The sequence below is a fragment of the Cherax quadricarinatus genome, chromosome 1 (genome assembly GCF_038502225.1).
Source record: "Cherax quadricarinatus isolate ZL_2023a chromosome 1, ASM3850222v1, whole genome shotgun sequence".
Lineage (NCBI taxonomy): Eukaryota > Metazoa > Arthropoda > Malacostraca > Decapoda > Parastacidae > Cherax > Cherax quadricarinatus.
In genome coordinates, this window is record NC_091292.1 from 94,272,647 (window position 1) to 94,289,923 (window position 17,277).

The 17,277-nt window shown below is 38.1% G+C and overlaps 1 protein-coding gene across 6 annotated transcripts in view; it reads right to left on the reverse strand.

Annotated features, from left to right (window-relative positions):
* Positions 1 to 17,277, reverse strand: part of LOC128686024 (TNF receptor-associated factor 6) — a 103,648-nt gene that overhangs the window by 67,382 nt on the left and 18,989 nt on the right. For all 6 annotated transcript variants that reach the window (XM_070084385.1, XM_070084404.1, XM_070084402.1 and 3 more), the window contains one exon: positions 5,503 to 5,686. In XM_070084385.1, coding sequence (XP_069940486.1) covers positions 5,503 to 5,686 — 184 coding nt within the window. The remainder of the gene's footprint in view (positions 1 to 5,502; positions 5,687 to 17,277) is intronic.

Genomic DNA, 17,277 nt, shown 5'->3' on the forward strand with positions numbered 1-17,277 from the left:
CCCCCAAAACCCTCTCCAGGTAAACCAAACAGTAGCGGCAGGTTGATGTGGTGACCCCAGAAATTTGAAATTGTGCTAGCCCAAATTAGTGCTGGATTACTGATTTCCGGATTAGTGATAGCTGACCTGTACTTGCAATATGTAAACACAAGACACATTCCATATCTGTGGAATAGTCTTACACAACTTTATGCCACAGTAACCATACAAACTTTAGCTATCATGTAAGAATAACAACAACAGATTGAGAAAATAATCCTGTGATGTTTGAAGTACAAACAAGTACATTAGAAATAAATCTTCATGAAATACTGAAAATAACATACTGTTATAATTAAAAGTCCAATGTATAATAAATTTTTTTTTTCAACAAACCGGCCGTATCCCACCGAGGCAGGGCGGCCCAAAAAGAAAAACGAAAGTTTCTCTTTTTAAATTTAGTAATTTACACAGGAGAAGGGGTTACTAGCCCCTTTCTCCCGGCATTTTAGTTGCCTCTTACAACACGCATGGCTTACGGAGGAAGAATTCTGTTCCACTTTCCCATGGAGATAAGAGGAAATAAAAAAGAACAAGAACTAGAAAGAAAATAGAAGAAAACCCAGAGGGGTGTGTATATATATGCTTGTACATGTATGTGTAGTGTGACCTAAGTGTAAGTAGAAGTAGCAAGACATACCTGAAATCTTGCATGTTTATGAGACAGACAAAAGACACCATCAATCCTACCATCATGTAAAACAATTACAGGCTTTCGTTTTACACTCACTTGGCAGAACGGTAGTACCTCCCTGGGTGGCTGCTGTCTACCAACCTACTACCTTGATGTATAATAAATACTGATTAAATTTCTTGCGTGTGGTGAATGGTTTTGAAAACCGACAAGTTGAAGAATTGAGACACTTGTGCAACACATGGGAATCTTTATTGAAGAAACATTTCGCCACACAGTGGCTTCATCAGTCCAATACAAAGTGATGGACTGAACACATCAATTCCAGGTTGAGGGACTGATTACCTCGAACTCCTCCTCTCCTTACCCATTTCTACTTTGTATTGGACTGATGAAGCCACTGTGTGGCAAAACGTTTCTTCAATAAAGATTCCCATGTGTTGCACAAGTGTCTCAATTCTTCAACTTGTCGGTTTTCAAAACCATTCACCACATCTGTCAGACACTGCAACATCATGGGATCTTGGTACAAAGACTTCAACGCTTGCCCAACCTTTGGACGACGACCTACTTACACAAGTGGCAGGTCCCACTGTGATCCCGCCTCCTCCTGCTTCAACTCATCTGACTGCCGTATATAAGCCACCTCTCTGGCCCTATGCTTCACTTCCTACAAGAGTAATGGACTGAACACATCGATTCCAGGCTGAGGGACTGATTACCTCGAACTCCTCCTCTCCTTGCCCATTTCTACTTTGTATTGGACTGATGAAGCCACTGTGTGGCGAAACGTTTCTTCAATAAAGATTCCCAAGTATTGCACAAGTGTCTCAATTCTTAAATTTCTTGCCTTTAGTTATCCTTCAAATGAAAAGAAATACTACAGTACACTATGTTAAACAGTGACTTAGCCAATGTCAACAGACATTGAAAAGAAAGCCTAAAGGCTCACATATTAATACTTTGAAAGAACATGCATTTACATGAAAACAATAACCCATAAAAACAAGCTAGAAGAATAACACATGCAACTGAATCACAGTATGCAGCAGTACTGTAGCTTAGAACACAAAACTTTTCTTGAGAATCAGACAAGGATGTGAAAATTAACAACAGAAGAGGAAGTCTCTAGTCCTTTCCCTTCCTCTCCCTCCCACTAATTAATTAATTCATTCATGCTTTCATTCACTCAAACATTAATTCACTCACTCACTTCCTTAATTAAGTCTTACAAAAATTACTTTCTTCCATTCCCTTCCTGCTTCAGTATATTCTGATGCAACAATGGACCCAGCTTTCGCTACTATTATCAGTGTTACTATTGAACCACTACCCATGGTTCATGAATGCTGATATTGATCCCAAGCTGAATCTCCTCTGACTTCTACAATAACCAGTTTACCACTGATCAAGTCTGCAGATATTACACAACCATCCTTGTCAACAGCAACTCCAGGAATAAAAAGAGCATATCAATATTCAACAACAATGCACTGTGATGACATCCATACATGACTACAATCACTAACCTACAGAAACACATAATTAAAACACAACGCAACAGATATATACAACCTGCCTGGGTATAGTCATGTACAGCTTCAGACCTGATCAAAAGGGAGGTAGAATAGCACTGTAATTTGTGAATGAGATGAAATGTATTACCTCTATATGTACCAAAATATGATTTGGTGAATACATATTTGAGCAATTTACAATTAGAAACCTAAAAACCACACTCACAACATGCACAGTTTACCGTCTCATATTAATAAATCCAGCTTTGGAGACAATCTCAAAAACTTTGTATCAAAACCTTAATAATCATCACCTAATAATAACTGGAGACTTCATTAATCTCCCTCTGGCTAAAGACCCAAAAGTAGCTAGTTTTCTCAATAAAATGTCAATTATTAATACCATCAATAACACAGTTCAGATGGTCCACCAAATGGTAAAAGACACTGTACTTCCTATCCCTAAAGCTCAAATCCAACTCGCTAGTTTCCCCTGAAATATTTCATACAAGTTACCTTGCTCACACACCACCAGCATGCAGTCATAATAACTAAATGACCTCCACTCTGATCTAACACTCACACAAACCTGTTGGATATCCAAGCTCTCAAAACCCTTTTTACCTTCTCCCTCTAACCTTTCCTGGGATAACCCTTACCACTCCTTCCCTTCTCCCAGAATTATATGCCCTCATAGTCATCCTATTTTGCTCCATCCTCTTTCAATACCTTAATAATCTTCACAACCCCTTCTCATCAATCTGAATTATATTTTTGTTAATTCCACTATTGTTTGTAATCTCCATACTCCGAATTCTCTTCACAATATTCATACAACACATTGTCCTCCAGCACAACACCTCTGTTGCCTCCAGCCTCCTACCTGCGGCAACACTTGAAACCCATGCTTCACACCCACACAGCAAGTGTTAGTACCACTATACTACTCTAAATCTCCCCCTCCTTTTTTTTTTTTGCCTCCATAAATAAATTCTTTACCTCTACAAGACCTCAACACACCACCCACATTTTTTCCCATCCTCTATTACATAGTTTACTTCGTCTTCATAGACCCATCACTGACAGACTCCCAAATCTGAACACATCTACTTCCTCCAGATTCACTCATTACAATCTTGTATCTAATCTTTCATTACCCAAATTTTGTTACTCTCATCACCTTGTTCTTTCCTTTGCTTTTAATATCCTTCTACATACCCTCCCAAATTCTTCCACCATCCTTTGCACCCTCTTTTCAGAATCTCTCAAAAGAACTGTGTCATAGGTAAAGAGCAATTGTGACATCTCTGACTGTCAAATTTGTTATCTTTTAATTCCACACCTCTCCCAAAAACTAGGATTCACTTCACAACTCAATTTATAAGTATGTTAGACAACTATGGTGACATCACACATCCCTGTCTAGGGCCTACTTTTACAGGAAAATAATCCCCCTCTCTTGTATACTCTAGCCTGAGCCTCACAATCTGCATAAAAACTCTTTAATGCTTTCAGTAATGTACTACCTATTCCATACATATGTAACATTTGCCATATTGCTCTTTTATCTAACCTGTTATAAGCCTTTTCTGAGTGCATAAATGCAGTAATAAATTCACTAAAAAATAAAGCAGAAAGTAAAGCCAATATACTTTCTCTGATCTATAAGAAAGTGGCACATATACTATCACCAACTACTGCAATGTTATTTAACAAATTAATAGACTGAAAACATCCAACCTATCCTGTAATTATATGTCTATAAAAGTGAAGAGGCAGCTTGCATCAATAACTATAAACCAAGTTTCACCTTACTTCTTACAACAACAAACTGGCCATATCTCACCAAGGCGAGGTGGCGCAAAAAGAAAAACGAAAGTTATCTAAAATATTTGTAAAAAGACACAAGGTTATAACAAAACCCAATATACTTAACCCTGGTTTCAGGCCAATAAAAAGAAAAGGACAAATGATGCAACAACAAAAGTGCTTGACTAAATCTACACATCCCTAGAGAATAATGAATATCCAATAAACCTCCTTATTGATCTAAAACAAGCTTTTGATATAGAAGACCACAACATCCTACTCCTTAAATTAATGTGTCTGTAAATGACACCATTTCACTTACTCAACCCATTAACACAGTGGTACTGTAAGGCAATATACTAAGACCGCTCTTATTTCTCCTTTAATGAGCTACCAAATGCATTAACAACTTATTCACACATGTCGATGCTTTCATGATCTCCAATATAGATCTGGCTGAGCCCAATAACAATTAACGTTGAGCTACCATTAAATAAACTATGCTCAATAATCACAAGACCATCCAAAGTGTATAATGTTCAGGAAATAAACCAAAATTTTTTTTTTTTTTCAACAAGTCGGCCGTCTCCCACCGAGGCAGGGTGACCCAAAAAAGAAAGAATCCCCAAAAAGAAAATACTTTCATCATCATTCAACACTTTCACCACACTCACACATTATCACTGTTTTTGCAGAGGTGCTCAGAATACAACAGCTTAGAAGCATATACGTATAAAGATAAACAACATATCCCTCCAAACTGCCAATATCTCAAACCCCTCCTTTAAAGTGCAGGCATTGTACTTCCCATTTCCAGGACTCAAGTTGAGCTAAATACATTGATAAATAATTCACACATTAAAAGACAGGAGGAAGGAAAATGTCTGGGAATCCACAGTGACAGCAAACCTAACTTTGGGAATCATAACCAGCACATATCAAAGAAAGTTTCCAAAACAGTGGGTATTCTTTCCAGAGTATGTTGCTATGTACCTCATTCAACATTACTTACTCTGTATTACAGTACTTTTAGATCTATCCCATTTTCACTTATGGAATCAATGTATGGAGATCTACAAAAGTTATTCATCTAAAACCAGCCATAACACAATAAAAGTCTACCTTTAGAATTACCCCTTAATCTGATTCCAAGGGGTTTTCCTTGGAATACAAAATTATTGTATTACTAGATCACTCATACAGTGGACCCCCGGTTAACGAACTTTTTTCATTCCAGTAGTATGTTCAGGTGCCAGTACTGACCGAATTTTTTCCCATAAGGAATATTGTGAAGTAGATTAGTCCATTTCAGACCCCCAAACATACACGTACAAACGCACTTACATAAATACACTTACATAATTGGTCGCATTTGGAGGTGATCGTTAAGCGGGGGTCCACTGTACTGTATTCCCTGTAATATTCATCTATGTTCTAAAGAAATAAAAGTTTGAGTTTTGATATTATTGTGAAATTACCAAGACAATATTATAAGTAATATACCTGAAAGGAGCATGCCTGAGTATGGTGCTCAATATACATAAGATCTATTATGCGTGTGCATCCAAGGGTGTGATTTGGACATTTTACTCTGAGCTGCAGGATCTCCCGCTCAGCACAAGAGTCGGGAAACAAGTCTGTTTCTGTTAAGGGTGTGTTATCAATTGGGCAACGATTGCTGCTCTCACTGAAACACATGAAATAAGAACAGTAATTTTAGTTTTTTCATATAATGGTATAATAAATGGTTTAACACATTCCTAAAGCATTATAGAATATTTAAAATCAATCACACTTTGTTGGTCAAAAAAGATACTTGAAAATAGAATCCTCTGTGGATATTTATCCTGAGAAATGGAGTTAAACAAAGTGTTCTTTATAGATATTAATTAACTGCTGTCAATTGTGACTCATTGTTGACTTTAAAGTATATGAAAGCATGTGCCTCACTGGCAGTACTAAAGCTGTTGTATCTTGGCAATACAACATTAATAATCTAGTTCTATTAGCATCTATAAGTGATACTATGTTAAAATAATGAAATGTGCAGAAGATATTGTGCCAAATGTGAACTCACTTTTAATCCTAGCAAATGACTTCTAGTAAAAAAAAAAGAAAAACTGATTAACCAGATAAGAAGTTTTAATCATTGGGTAACAGAATTTCTGCAAAATACACAAAGCATTTGGGTCATTCATGTTACCATATTGTATATTGTCAAGAGGTCAATTAGTAATCATCTTAAGTCTAAACACTAACAGAAACAGTTATGTTCATTTATTACTGCATAATGTAAATTTTGGCAGCACAAGTTTAATTTTTTTTAATTCCTTAATGAATTAAAGCAATTTTTTTTTAAACAGTGTACTCAATGTATTTCCCTGAAACAATTTTTAATGTAGCGACTCCTTAAATTGACCCTTATACTTTTACTTCTTAGTTATAAATTACAGCAAATTTTTAATTTAATCAAATCTCCAACCATTATCACATTACCTCCATATAGAACTTGCTTTTAAATATGCTCTTCCTCATTTACATCAATGATCTTCCAAACATATCCCAACACCTGAAACCCATTCTTTTTGCTGACGACACGACTTATGTCATATCCCACCCTATTCTTGCCACCCTCAACACCATTGTTAATGAGGAGCTGGTCAAAATATCAACTTGGATGACAGCCAATAAACTTACACTTAACACTGACAAAACCTACTACATTATGTTTGGTAGCAAAGCAGGTGTTGCGCAACTTAACATTAAGATCGACAACACTCTAATTGCCAGACATAATTAGGGCAAGTTCCTAGGCCTATACCTCGACAACAACCTGAATTTCAGCACCCATATCCAACACATAAAAAAGTATCCAAAATGGTTGGAATCCTCTCCAAGATACGATACTACGCGCCGCAAACTGCCCTTCTCACACTATACCATTCACTCATTTATCCATACCTCACCTATGCTATTTGTTCTTGGGGATCAACTGCAGCAACACACCTAATGCCAATAATAACCCAACAAAAAGCTGCAGTAAGAATAATCACTAAATCCCATCCCTGGCAACACCCACCTCCCCACTATTCATAGATCTAAACTTACTCCCTGTTCAGAACATCGACACTTACTACTGTGCAATCTACATCTACAGGACCTTAAATTCCAATATTAACCTTGACCTAAAACACTTTCTTGATAGTTGTGACAGGACCCACAGGCATAACACCAGACACAAACATCTCTATGACATTCCCAGTGTTCGACTAAACCTTTACAAAAATTCTATGCATGCAAAGGGCCTAAAATCTCGAACACCCTACCCGAAAGCTCTAGAAATGCAGACACATTCATCACCTTCAAAACTACTGTTAGACAACATCTTATCTCCCCGATACACCCCGACAACTAACTACATGAAAACCACCTGTTCACACTTACACTCACTCACCTACTTGTCTATAATCACAGAAATACGAATCTTAATCATAAAATAATGAATCCTAACTAGTCATAAGTTTGCCTGTGATACTACAATATAGAACCTGTGTATTGTGCCAAAACAAAAGCATTTACATTGCTAAACTCACAAACTATAATATAGTCACTTAGCCTTAATACCAACTTACTCCATAATTTGTAATAATTTAGAGTTAAAAATTAATCTAAGCCTGCCTGAAATGCCTAGCCATGCTAGGTGTCCTAGTGGCCCCCTCTGTAATTAGTATTTTATAACATGTAAACCACACAATATCCAAAACCTGTAAACCCCGCATTGTAATCTTTATAGAGAATAAACTTGACTGATTGATTGATTTAACATTACAATAAATCTTAATCTCTTGCACTAAATGCTCTATTTTCATTATCATTTATATTACAGTACAGTGGACCCCCGACCAACGAAGGCATCGTCTAATGATAAATTCGACTAATGAAGCATTTGAGCGTAAAAATTTTGGCCCGACCAACAATGAAAAACTCGACCAACATGATTCGTCCCAAACGTGTCCACATGTCCCGTCTGGCCTGAGCGCGCCTTTTCTGCCCTGCCTTTAGTTAGTGTGCCAGTGTTTACAAGGCAGTCCGGTCACATCCACGCATACATTCGGTACATTTTGTATTATTCTAGTGTTTTTAGTGCTTGTAACTGCAAAATAAGCCACCATGGGCCCCAAGAAAGCTTCTAGTGCCAACCCTGTGGTAAAAAGGGTGAGAATTGCAATTGAAATGAAGGAGATCATCACAAAGTATGAAACTGGAGTGCGTGTCTCCGAGCTGGCCAGGTTGTATAACAAACCGCTATCAACCATCGCTACTAACTTGGCCAACAGAAAGGCAATCAAGGAAGCTGTTGTTGCAAAAGGTGCAAGCATCTTTTCAAAACACAGATCGCAAGTACTCGAAGATGTTGAGAGACTGTTATTGGTGTGGATAAATGAAAAACAGGTATCAGGAGATAGCATCTCCCAAGTGATCATATGTGAAAAGGCAAGGCAGTTACATGGCGATTTAATTATAAAAATGCCTGCAACTAGTGGTGATGCGAGTGATTTTAAGGCCAGGCAAGTGTCATTTAAGAACATAAGAAAGAAGGAACACTGCAACAGGCCTACTGACCCATGCGAAGCAGGTCCATGCCACCCCCCGGCCTAGAACAATGACCACTTAGTCAGGTCACTTCCACTTAAGGAAGGAGCACGGCACCAGACCTGGAAGCCCAAGCTAGTCAGGTCCAACTCACACCCACCCACACCCACTCATGTATTTATCCAACCTATTTTTAAAACTACACAAGGTCTTAGCTTCTATGATGGTACTCGGAAGTTTGTTCCATTCATCCACAACTCTATTACCAGACCAGTGCTTTCCTATGTCCTTCTTGAATCTGAACTTTTCCAACTTGAAACCACTGCTGTGAGTCCTGTCTTGGCTGGATATTTTCAGCACACTATTTACACCCTCTTTATTTATTCCTATTTTCCATTTAAACACCTCAATCATATCCCCCCTAATTCTATGCCTTTCTAGAGAGTGCAGATTCAGAGCTTTGTCAGATCAGCTTTGTCATCCTCCTCTGTACGTTTTCCAGTGCATTTATATCCATTCTGTAATATGGTGACCAGGACTGTGCAGCGTAATCTGAATGAGGTCTAACCAAGGATATATAGAGTTGAAGAACAACCTGAGGACTTCTATTATTTATACTTCTTGATATGAAGCCAAGGATTCTGTTAGCTTTATTGTGAAGACTTATGCACTGTTGTCTTGGTTTCAGAATACTGCTAACCAGAACTCCTCAATCCTTTTTGCAATCAGTAGTATTAAGATCTACACTATTCAGTTTATAAGTGGCATGGTTATTGTCCTGTAAAACATTTAGAACTTTGCATTTGTCTATATTAAACTGTATCTGCCACTTCTCCAACGACTGCATCAGTCTGTTCAAATCCTCCTGGAGTGCATTAATGTCCTCAATAGAATGAATTGGATGGCCTATTTTGGTGTCATCAGCAAATTTGCTTATGTCGCTATTTATTCCCTCATCTATGTCGTTTATGTAAATTGTGAACAACAAGGGGCCCAACACTGACCCCTGTGGAACACCACTTGTGACGTGCCCCCATTCTGATTTCTCCCCATTTATGCAAACTCTTTGCTTCCTATTTGTCAACCATGCCTCTACCCAGGAAAAAATTTCTCCTATTCCATGTGCCTTAAGTTTCCTCAAAAGTCTCTGATGTGGAACTCTATCATAAGCCTTACTGAAGTCCATATACACAATATCATATTCATTACCATGATCTACCTCCTCAAACACCTTAGTGAAAAAAGTTAGTAAATTCGTAAGACAGGAACGCCCCTTGGTAAAACCGTGTTGAGATTCAGTAATCAATCTGTGCCTATCAAGATGGCTACGAATTGCTTCAGCAATTATTGATTCCATAAATTTTCCCACTATAGAGGTAAGACTTATTGGTCTATAGTTCAAAGCCAAGGACCTGTCACCTGCCTTGTAAATAGGTTGGTAGACAGCAACCACCCAGGGAAGTACTACCGTCCTGCCAGATGACTGTGAAACAGAAACCTGTAACTGTTTTGCATGATGGTAGGATTGGTGGTTTCTTTTTCTGTCTCATAAACACGCTAGATAACAGGGATATCTTGCTACTCCTACTTACACTTTGGTCACACTTCACAGACACGCACATGCATATATATATACATACATCTAGGTTTTTCTCCTTTTTCTAAATAGCTCTTGTTCTTCTTTATTTCTTCTATTGTCCATGGGGAAGTGGAAAAAAATCTTTCCTCCGTAAGCCATGCGTGTCGTATGAGGCGACTAAAATGCCGGGAGCAATGGGCTAGTAACCCCTTCTCCTGTAGACATTTACTAAAAAAGAGAAGAAGAAAAACTTTATAAAACTGGGATGCTTGAATGTGTGTGGATGTAGTGTGGATGACAAGAAACAGATGATTGCTGATGTTATGAATGAAAAGAAGTTGGATGTCCTGGCCCTAAGCAAAACAAAGCTGAAGGGGGTAGGGGAGTTTCAGTGGGGGGAAATAAATGGGATTAAATCTGGAGTATCTGAGAGAGTTAAAGCAAAGGAAGGGGTAGCAGTAATGTTGAATGATCAGTTATGGAAGGAGAAAAGAGAATATGAATGTGAAAATTCAAGAATTATGTGGATTAAAGTAAAGGTTGGATGCGAGAAGTGGGTCATAATAAGCGTGTATGCACCTGGAGAAGAGAGGAATGCAGAGGAGAGAGAGAGATTTTGGGAGATGTTAAGTGAATGTATAGGAGCCTTTGAACCAAGTGAGAGAGTAATTGTGGTAGGGGACCTGAATGCTAAAGTAGGAGAAACTTTAAGAGAGGGTGTGGTAGGTAAGTTTGGGGTGCCAGGTGTAAGTGATAATGGGAGCCCTTTGATTGAACTTTGTATAGAAAGGGGTTTAGTTATAGGTAATACATATTTTAAGAAAAAGAGGATAAATAAGTATACAAGATATGATGTAGGGCAAAATGACAATAGTTTGTTGGATTATGTATTGGTAGATAAAAGACTGTTGAGTAGACTTCAGGATGTACATGTTTATAGAGGGGCCACATATATATCAGATCACTTTCTAGTTGTAGCTACACTGAGAGTAAAAGGTAGATGGGATACAAGGAGAACAGAAGCATCAGGGAAGAGAGAGGTGAAGGTTTATAAACTAAAAGAGGAGGCAGTTAGGGTAAGATATAAACAGCTATTGGAGGATAGATGGGCTAATGAGAGCATAGGCAATGGGGTCGAAGAGGTATGGGGTAGGTTTAAAAATGTAGTGTTAGAGTGTTCAGCAGAAGTTTGTGGTTACAGGAAAGTGGGTGCGGGAGGGAAGAGGAGCGATTGGTGGAATGATGTAAAGAGAGTAGTAAAGGAGAAAAAGTTAGCATATGAGAAGTTTTTACAAAGTAGAAGTGATGCAAGGAGGGAAGAGTATATGGAGAAAAAGAGAGGTTAAGAGAGTGGTGAAGCAATATAAAAAGAGAGCAAATGAGAGAGTGGGTGAGATGTTATCAACAAATTTTGTTGAAAATAAGAAAAAGTTTTGGAGTGAGATTAACAAGTTAAGGAAGCCTAGAGAACAAATGGATTTGTCAGTTAAAAATAGGAGAGGAGAGTTATTAAATGGAGAGTTAGAGGTATTGGGAAGATGGAGGGAATATTTTGAGGAATTGTTAAATGTTGATGAAGATAGGGAAGCTGTGATTTCATGAATAGGGCAAGGAGGAATAACATCTTGTAGGAGTGAGGAAGAGCCAGTTGTGAGTGTGGGGGAAGTTCGTGAGGCAGTAGGTAAAATGAAAGGGTGTAAGGCAGCCGGGATTGATGGGATAAAGATAGAAATGTTAAAAGCAGGTGGGGATATAGTTTTGGAGTGGTTGGTGCAATTATTTAATAAATGTATGGAAGAGGGTAAGGTACCTAGGGATTGGCAGAAAGCATGCATAGTTCCTTTGTATAAAGGCAAAGGGGATAAAAGAGAGTGCAAAAATTATAGGGGGATAAGTCTGTTGAGTATACCTGGTAAAGTGTATGGTAGAGTTATTATTGAAAGAATTAAGAGTAAGACGGAGAATAGGATAGCAGATGAACAAGGAGGCTTTAGGAAAGGTAGGGGGTGTGTGGACCAGGTGTTTACAGTGAAACATATAAGTGAAAAGTATTTAGATAAGGCTAAAGAGGTCTTTGTGGCATTTATGGATTTGGAAAAGGCATATGACAGGGTGGATAGGGGGGCAATGTGGCAGATGTTGCAGGTGTATGGTGTAGGAGGTAGGTTACTGAAAGCAGTGAAGAGTTTTTACGAGGATAGTGAGGCTCAAGTTAGAGTATGTAGGAAAGAGGGAAATTATTTCCCAGTAAAAGTAGGCCTTAGACAAGGATGTGTGATGTCACCGTGGTTGTTTAATATATTTATAGATGGGGTTGTAAGAGAAGTAAATGCGAGGGTCTTGGCAAGAGGCGTGGAGTTAAAAGATAAAGAATCACACACAAAGTGGGAGTTGTCACAGCTGCTCTTTGCTGATGACACTGTGCTCTTGGGAGATTCTGAAGAGAAGTTGCAGAGATTGGTGGATGTATTTGGTAGGGTGTGCAAAAGAAGAAAATTAAAGGTGAATACAGGAAAGAGTAAGGTTATGAGGATAACAAAAAGATTAGGTGATGAAAGATTGGATATCAGATTGGAGGGAGAGTATGGAGGAGGTGAATGTATTCAGATATTTGGGAGTGGACGTGTCAGTGGATGGGTCTATGAAAGATGAGGTGAATCATAGAATTGATGAGGGGAAAAGGGTGAGTGGTGCACTTAGGAGTCTGGAGACAAAGAACTTTGTCCTTGGAGGCAAAGAGGGGAATGTATGAGAGTATAGTTTTACCAACACTCTTATATGAGTGTGAAGCATGGGTGATGAATGTTGCAGTGAGGAGAAGGCTGGAGGCAGTGGAGATGTCATGTCTGAGGGCAATGTGTGGTGTGAATATAATGCAGAGAATTCGTAGTTTGGAAGTTAGGAGGAGGTGCAGGATTACCAAAACTGTTGTCCAGAGGGCTGAGGAAGGGTTGTTGAGGTGGTTCGGACATGTAGAGAGAATGGAGCGAAACAGAATGACTTCAATAGTGTATCAGTCTGTAGTGGAAGGAAGGCGGGGTAGGGGTCGGCCTAGGAAAGGTTGGAGGGAGGGGGTAAAGGAGGTTTTGTGTGCGAGGGGCTTCCATCAGGCATGCGTGAGCGTGTTTGATAGGAGTGAATGGAGACAAATAGTTTTTAATACTTGACGTGCTGTTGGAGTGTGAGCAAAGTAACATTTATGAAGGGGTTCAGGGAAACCGGCAGGCTGGACTTGAGTCCTGGAGATGGGAGGTACAGTGCCTGCACTCTGAAGGAGGGGTGTTAATGTTGCAGTTTAAAAACTGTAGTGTAAAGCACCCTTCTGGCAAGACAGTGATGGAGTGAATGATGGTGAAAGTTTTTCTTTTTCGGGCCACCCAGCCTTGGTGGAAATCGGCCAGTGTGATAATAATAAATAAATAATTTGCCATTTTCCACTTATTAGGCACTATGCCAGTTTGTAGTGATATGTTAAAAAGATTAGCCAAAGTTATGCTAAGTTCCTCTTTACATTCCTTTAACACCCTTGCAAACAGTTCATCAGGGCCTGGGGATTTGTCAGATTTTAGTTTCTCTATTTGTCTGAGGACCATGTCACATAGTTCATTATCCTGTTCTACGTAATCTATTATTTCAGGAATATCGCTAGTATTTTCCTGGGTGAAAACTGAGAGGAAGTAGGTATTGAGAATTTCACACATATTCTTATCACTGTCAGTGATCTGACCAGAGTTACTCTTAAGTGGGCCAATCTTGTCCCTAATCTTGCTTCTGTATACCTGAAAGAACCCTTTTGGGTTAGTCTTTGAATCCCTTGTGACTTTAGCCTCATAATCCCTTTTTGCTTTTCTTATTCCTTTCTTTATTTCTCTCTTTAACTGAATATATTGATTTCTTAACTGCCCATCCCCTCTTTTGATACGCCTATATATGCCTCTCTTTTGACCAATGAGTTGTTTTAATCTATTGTTCATCCATTTGGGATCATTTTTGTTAGATCTAATTTCCCTACTCAGAACAAAAGTTGTCTGGGCAGCTAGAACTATGCTCTGAAAAACGTCATATTGCCAACCAAGATCACCTACCTGACCCATAGTCAGGATATCCCAATTTAGCCCACCCAGGTAATTTTTCAGTCCCATGAAGTCGGCCAAGCGAAAATCTGGGACAGAGATTTGATTGCAGTTATCTGGGTAATTCCATGATATATTGAAACTAAGTGATTTGTGATCACTTTCCCCAAGCTCATCATTAACCTCAAGATTATTAATTAGTGAATCTTTGTTGGCAAGAACCAAGTCAAGCAGATTGTTTCCTCTAGTTGGCTCTTTCACAAACTGTTCTAAAAAGCAATCCTGAACCGTATCAAGAAAGTCACTAGACTCAAGATTTCCTGTCATTGTTCCAATCAATTTGTCTAAAGTTAAAATCTCCCATTATCACAACATTTTCATATCTAGATGCCTTATGCATTTCGTCCCATAACGGCTTACTGCACTCCCTATCAAGGTTTGGAGGCCTATAAATCACACCCAAAATTAATTTGTCACGTCCCTTGAGAAACTGTAGCTAAACAGATTCTGTGTTCGATGTTTCTAATCTTATATCATGTCTAAGACAGCAATTTAAATTTCCTCTGACATACATCGCCACTCCACCACCCTTCCTGTTGACCCTATCAGTGTGAAATAGTTTATAACCCTGTATGTTGCATTCAGAAGGCATTTCCCAGGTCTCTTATACCAATAATATCTATACAGTGGACCCCCGCTTAACGATCAGCTCCCAGTGCGACCAATTATGTAAGTGTATTTATGTAAGTGCGTTTGTACATGTATGTTTGGGGGTCTGAAATGGACTAATCTATTTCACAATATTCCTTATGGGAACAAATTCGTTCAGTAATGGCACCTGAACATACTTCTGGAATGAAATAATATCGTTAACCGGGCGTCCACTGTATTACCTGCACTTGCAAGTAATCTTAGCTCATCTATCTTATTTCTTAGACTCCTACTATTTGTATAGTAAACCTTAAGGGAGCTAGTCACTCGTTGCCCTCTACTATCTCTGTTTGTTGATCAGTTCTTTATCAATCCAAATAAATGGTCCAAAAATTTGGAATATGCAGTTTACTAGATGAAATAAAGAACTGTAGCATAATGAACTAAAAAAATGGGAAGTTTCATATACATACATAATTAGTCAAATCATATTTACATCAAGTATCTCCCTGAAACTAATCTTTTATTACAATTAAAAAAAACAATACAATCTTTTCTTGCTTGTCAATCACAACTTTAATTTCAACACCTTTCATACATATGGAGAATTACCAACAGATTCCTAGCTGTCTTCAAGAACCAACTTGATAAATCTCTCAAGTCAGTTTCTGATCAGTCAGACTATGATGCATAACTGGACTCCATGCAAGAAACTAATACCAACAGTCTGGTTGATGAGGCCATCAATATGGATGCCTGGTCTGGGACTGGGCCACAGAGGCAAGGACTCCAGGATCATCTTCAATTAATCCTTCCTATATCCTTGTTCCTATGCATTCCTACTTTCTATCTCATTACAAACTTTTTTCAATAATAATTCTACCATACATTTTACCTGGTATACTCAACAGGCTTATTTCTCTATAATTTTTACACTTCCTTATTTCCCCTTTTCTTTTAAATAAAGTAATTATGCAAGCGGCACATATACTATCCTTGACAAGCCTTAGGAAATCTTCCCTTCTTTCACACACATATTGAACAAATACACCAACCACCCCAAAAACAGTCTCACCCGTCTTGACCCAGCTGCTTTACCCCCCTTTCATTCTATGCCTTCGGCACTCTTCCCACACCACCTCTGGTTCTTCCTTACTCTTACCAGATCTTACTCCTCTTTGCCTAATGCAAGATATTACTACCTCCCTTTCATCAACAACAACTCCTCCAACTTGCCATGAAACTTAACTCCCTTTTTCACTAACTGCCAAATTTACACGCTCCACGGGATTTTTCATTCTCGGGAAAATTTACTGTATGTCATACTATACCATATAATATATTAGGTAGTCATATAATAAACTTATATGAAAGATATTTATCCCATCTTCTGTGACTGTCCTATACTACTTATGTGCAAGGATTATTTTTTTTTATCCTACATGCTGCAGCTGTACATTATCAAGTACAGGAAGGCCCCGCTTTACGGCGTTTCACTTTACGGCGTTCCGCTAATACGGACATTTCAAATTATGACCAAAACTCGCTATATGGCTCCCCCCACCTGACTTTCTAATACGGTCACCGTGCCCCACCCTGTTTGTTAACATTCTCCATGAGCTCAGTAAGCACTAAGTCTCTCCATTTTGTCTGGAAACTCCAAAATTTCAAATGTTTTTAAAAGTTATTTCATATTTTATATATACTCTGATAATTATACTTATGTATACCTGTACCTAAATAAACTTACATACATCGAGTCATTTAAATGTCGTATATTACGTTAATATACACATTTTCATTAATCCATCCATGATATTTTTTTCAAAATTATATAATAAACACGATGCATAACATATAAATAAGATAAATACACCCCACAGTAGAATAAATAAACAAATGTGAGATGTGAGCAGACGACTTGCACAAGTGGTGATAATAACAATACTGAGTCTCATTAAATGTCGTATATTACGGTAATATACACATTTTCATTAATCCATCCATGATATTTTTTTCAAAATTATATAATAAACACGATGCATAACATATAAATAAGATAAATACACCCCACAGTAGAATAAATAAACATAAATGTGATCTGTGGTAGCAGACGACTTCCACAAGTGACGCCATAATAACAATAGTCACGGAGTCTCATTAAATGTCGTATATTACGGTAATATACACATTTTCATTAATCCATCCATGATATTTTTTTCAAAATTATATAATAAACACGATGCATAACATATAAATAAGATAAATACACCCCACAGTAGAATAAATAAACAAATGTGAGATGTGAGCAGACGACTTGCACAAGTGGTGATAATAACAATACTGAGTCTCATTAAATGTCGTATATTACGGTAATATACA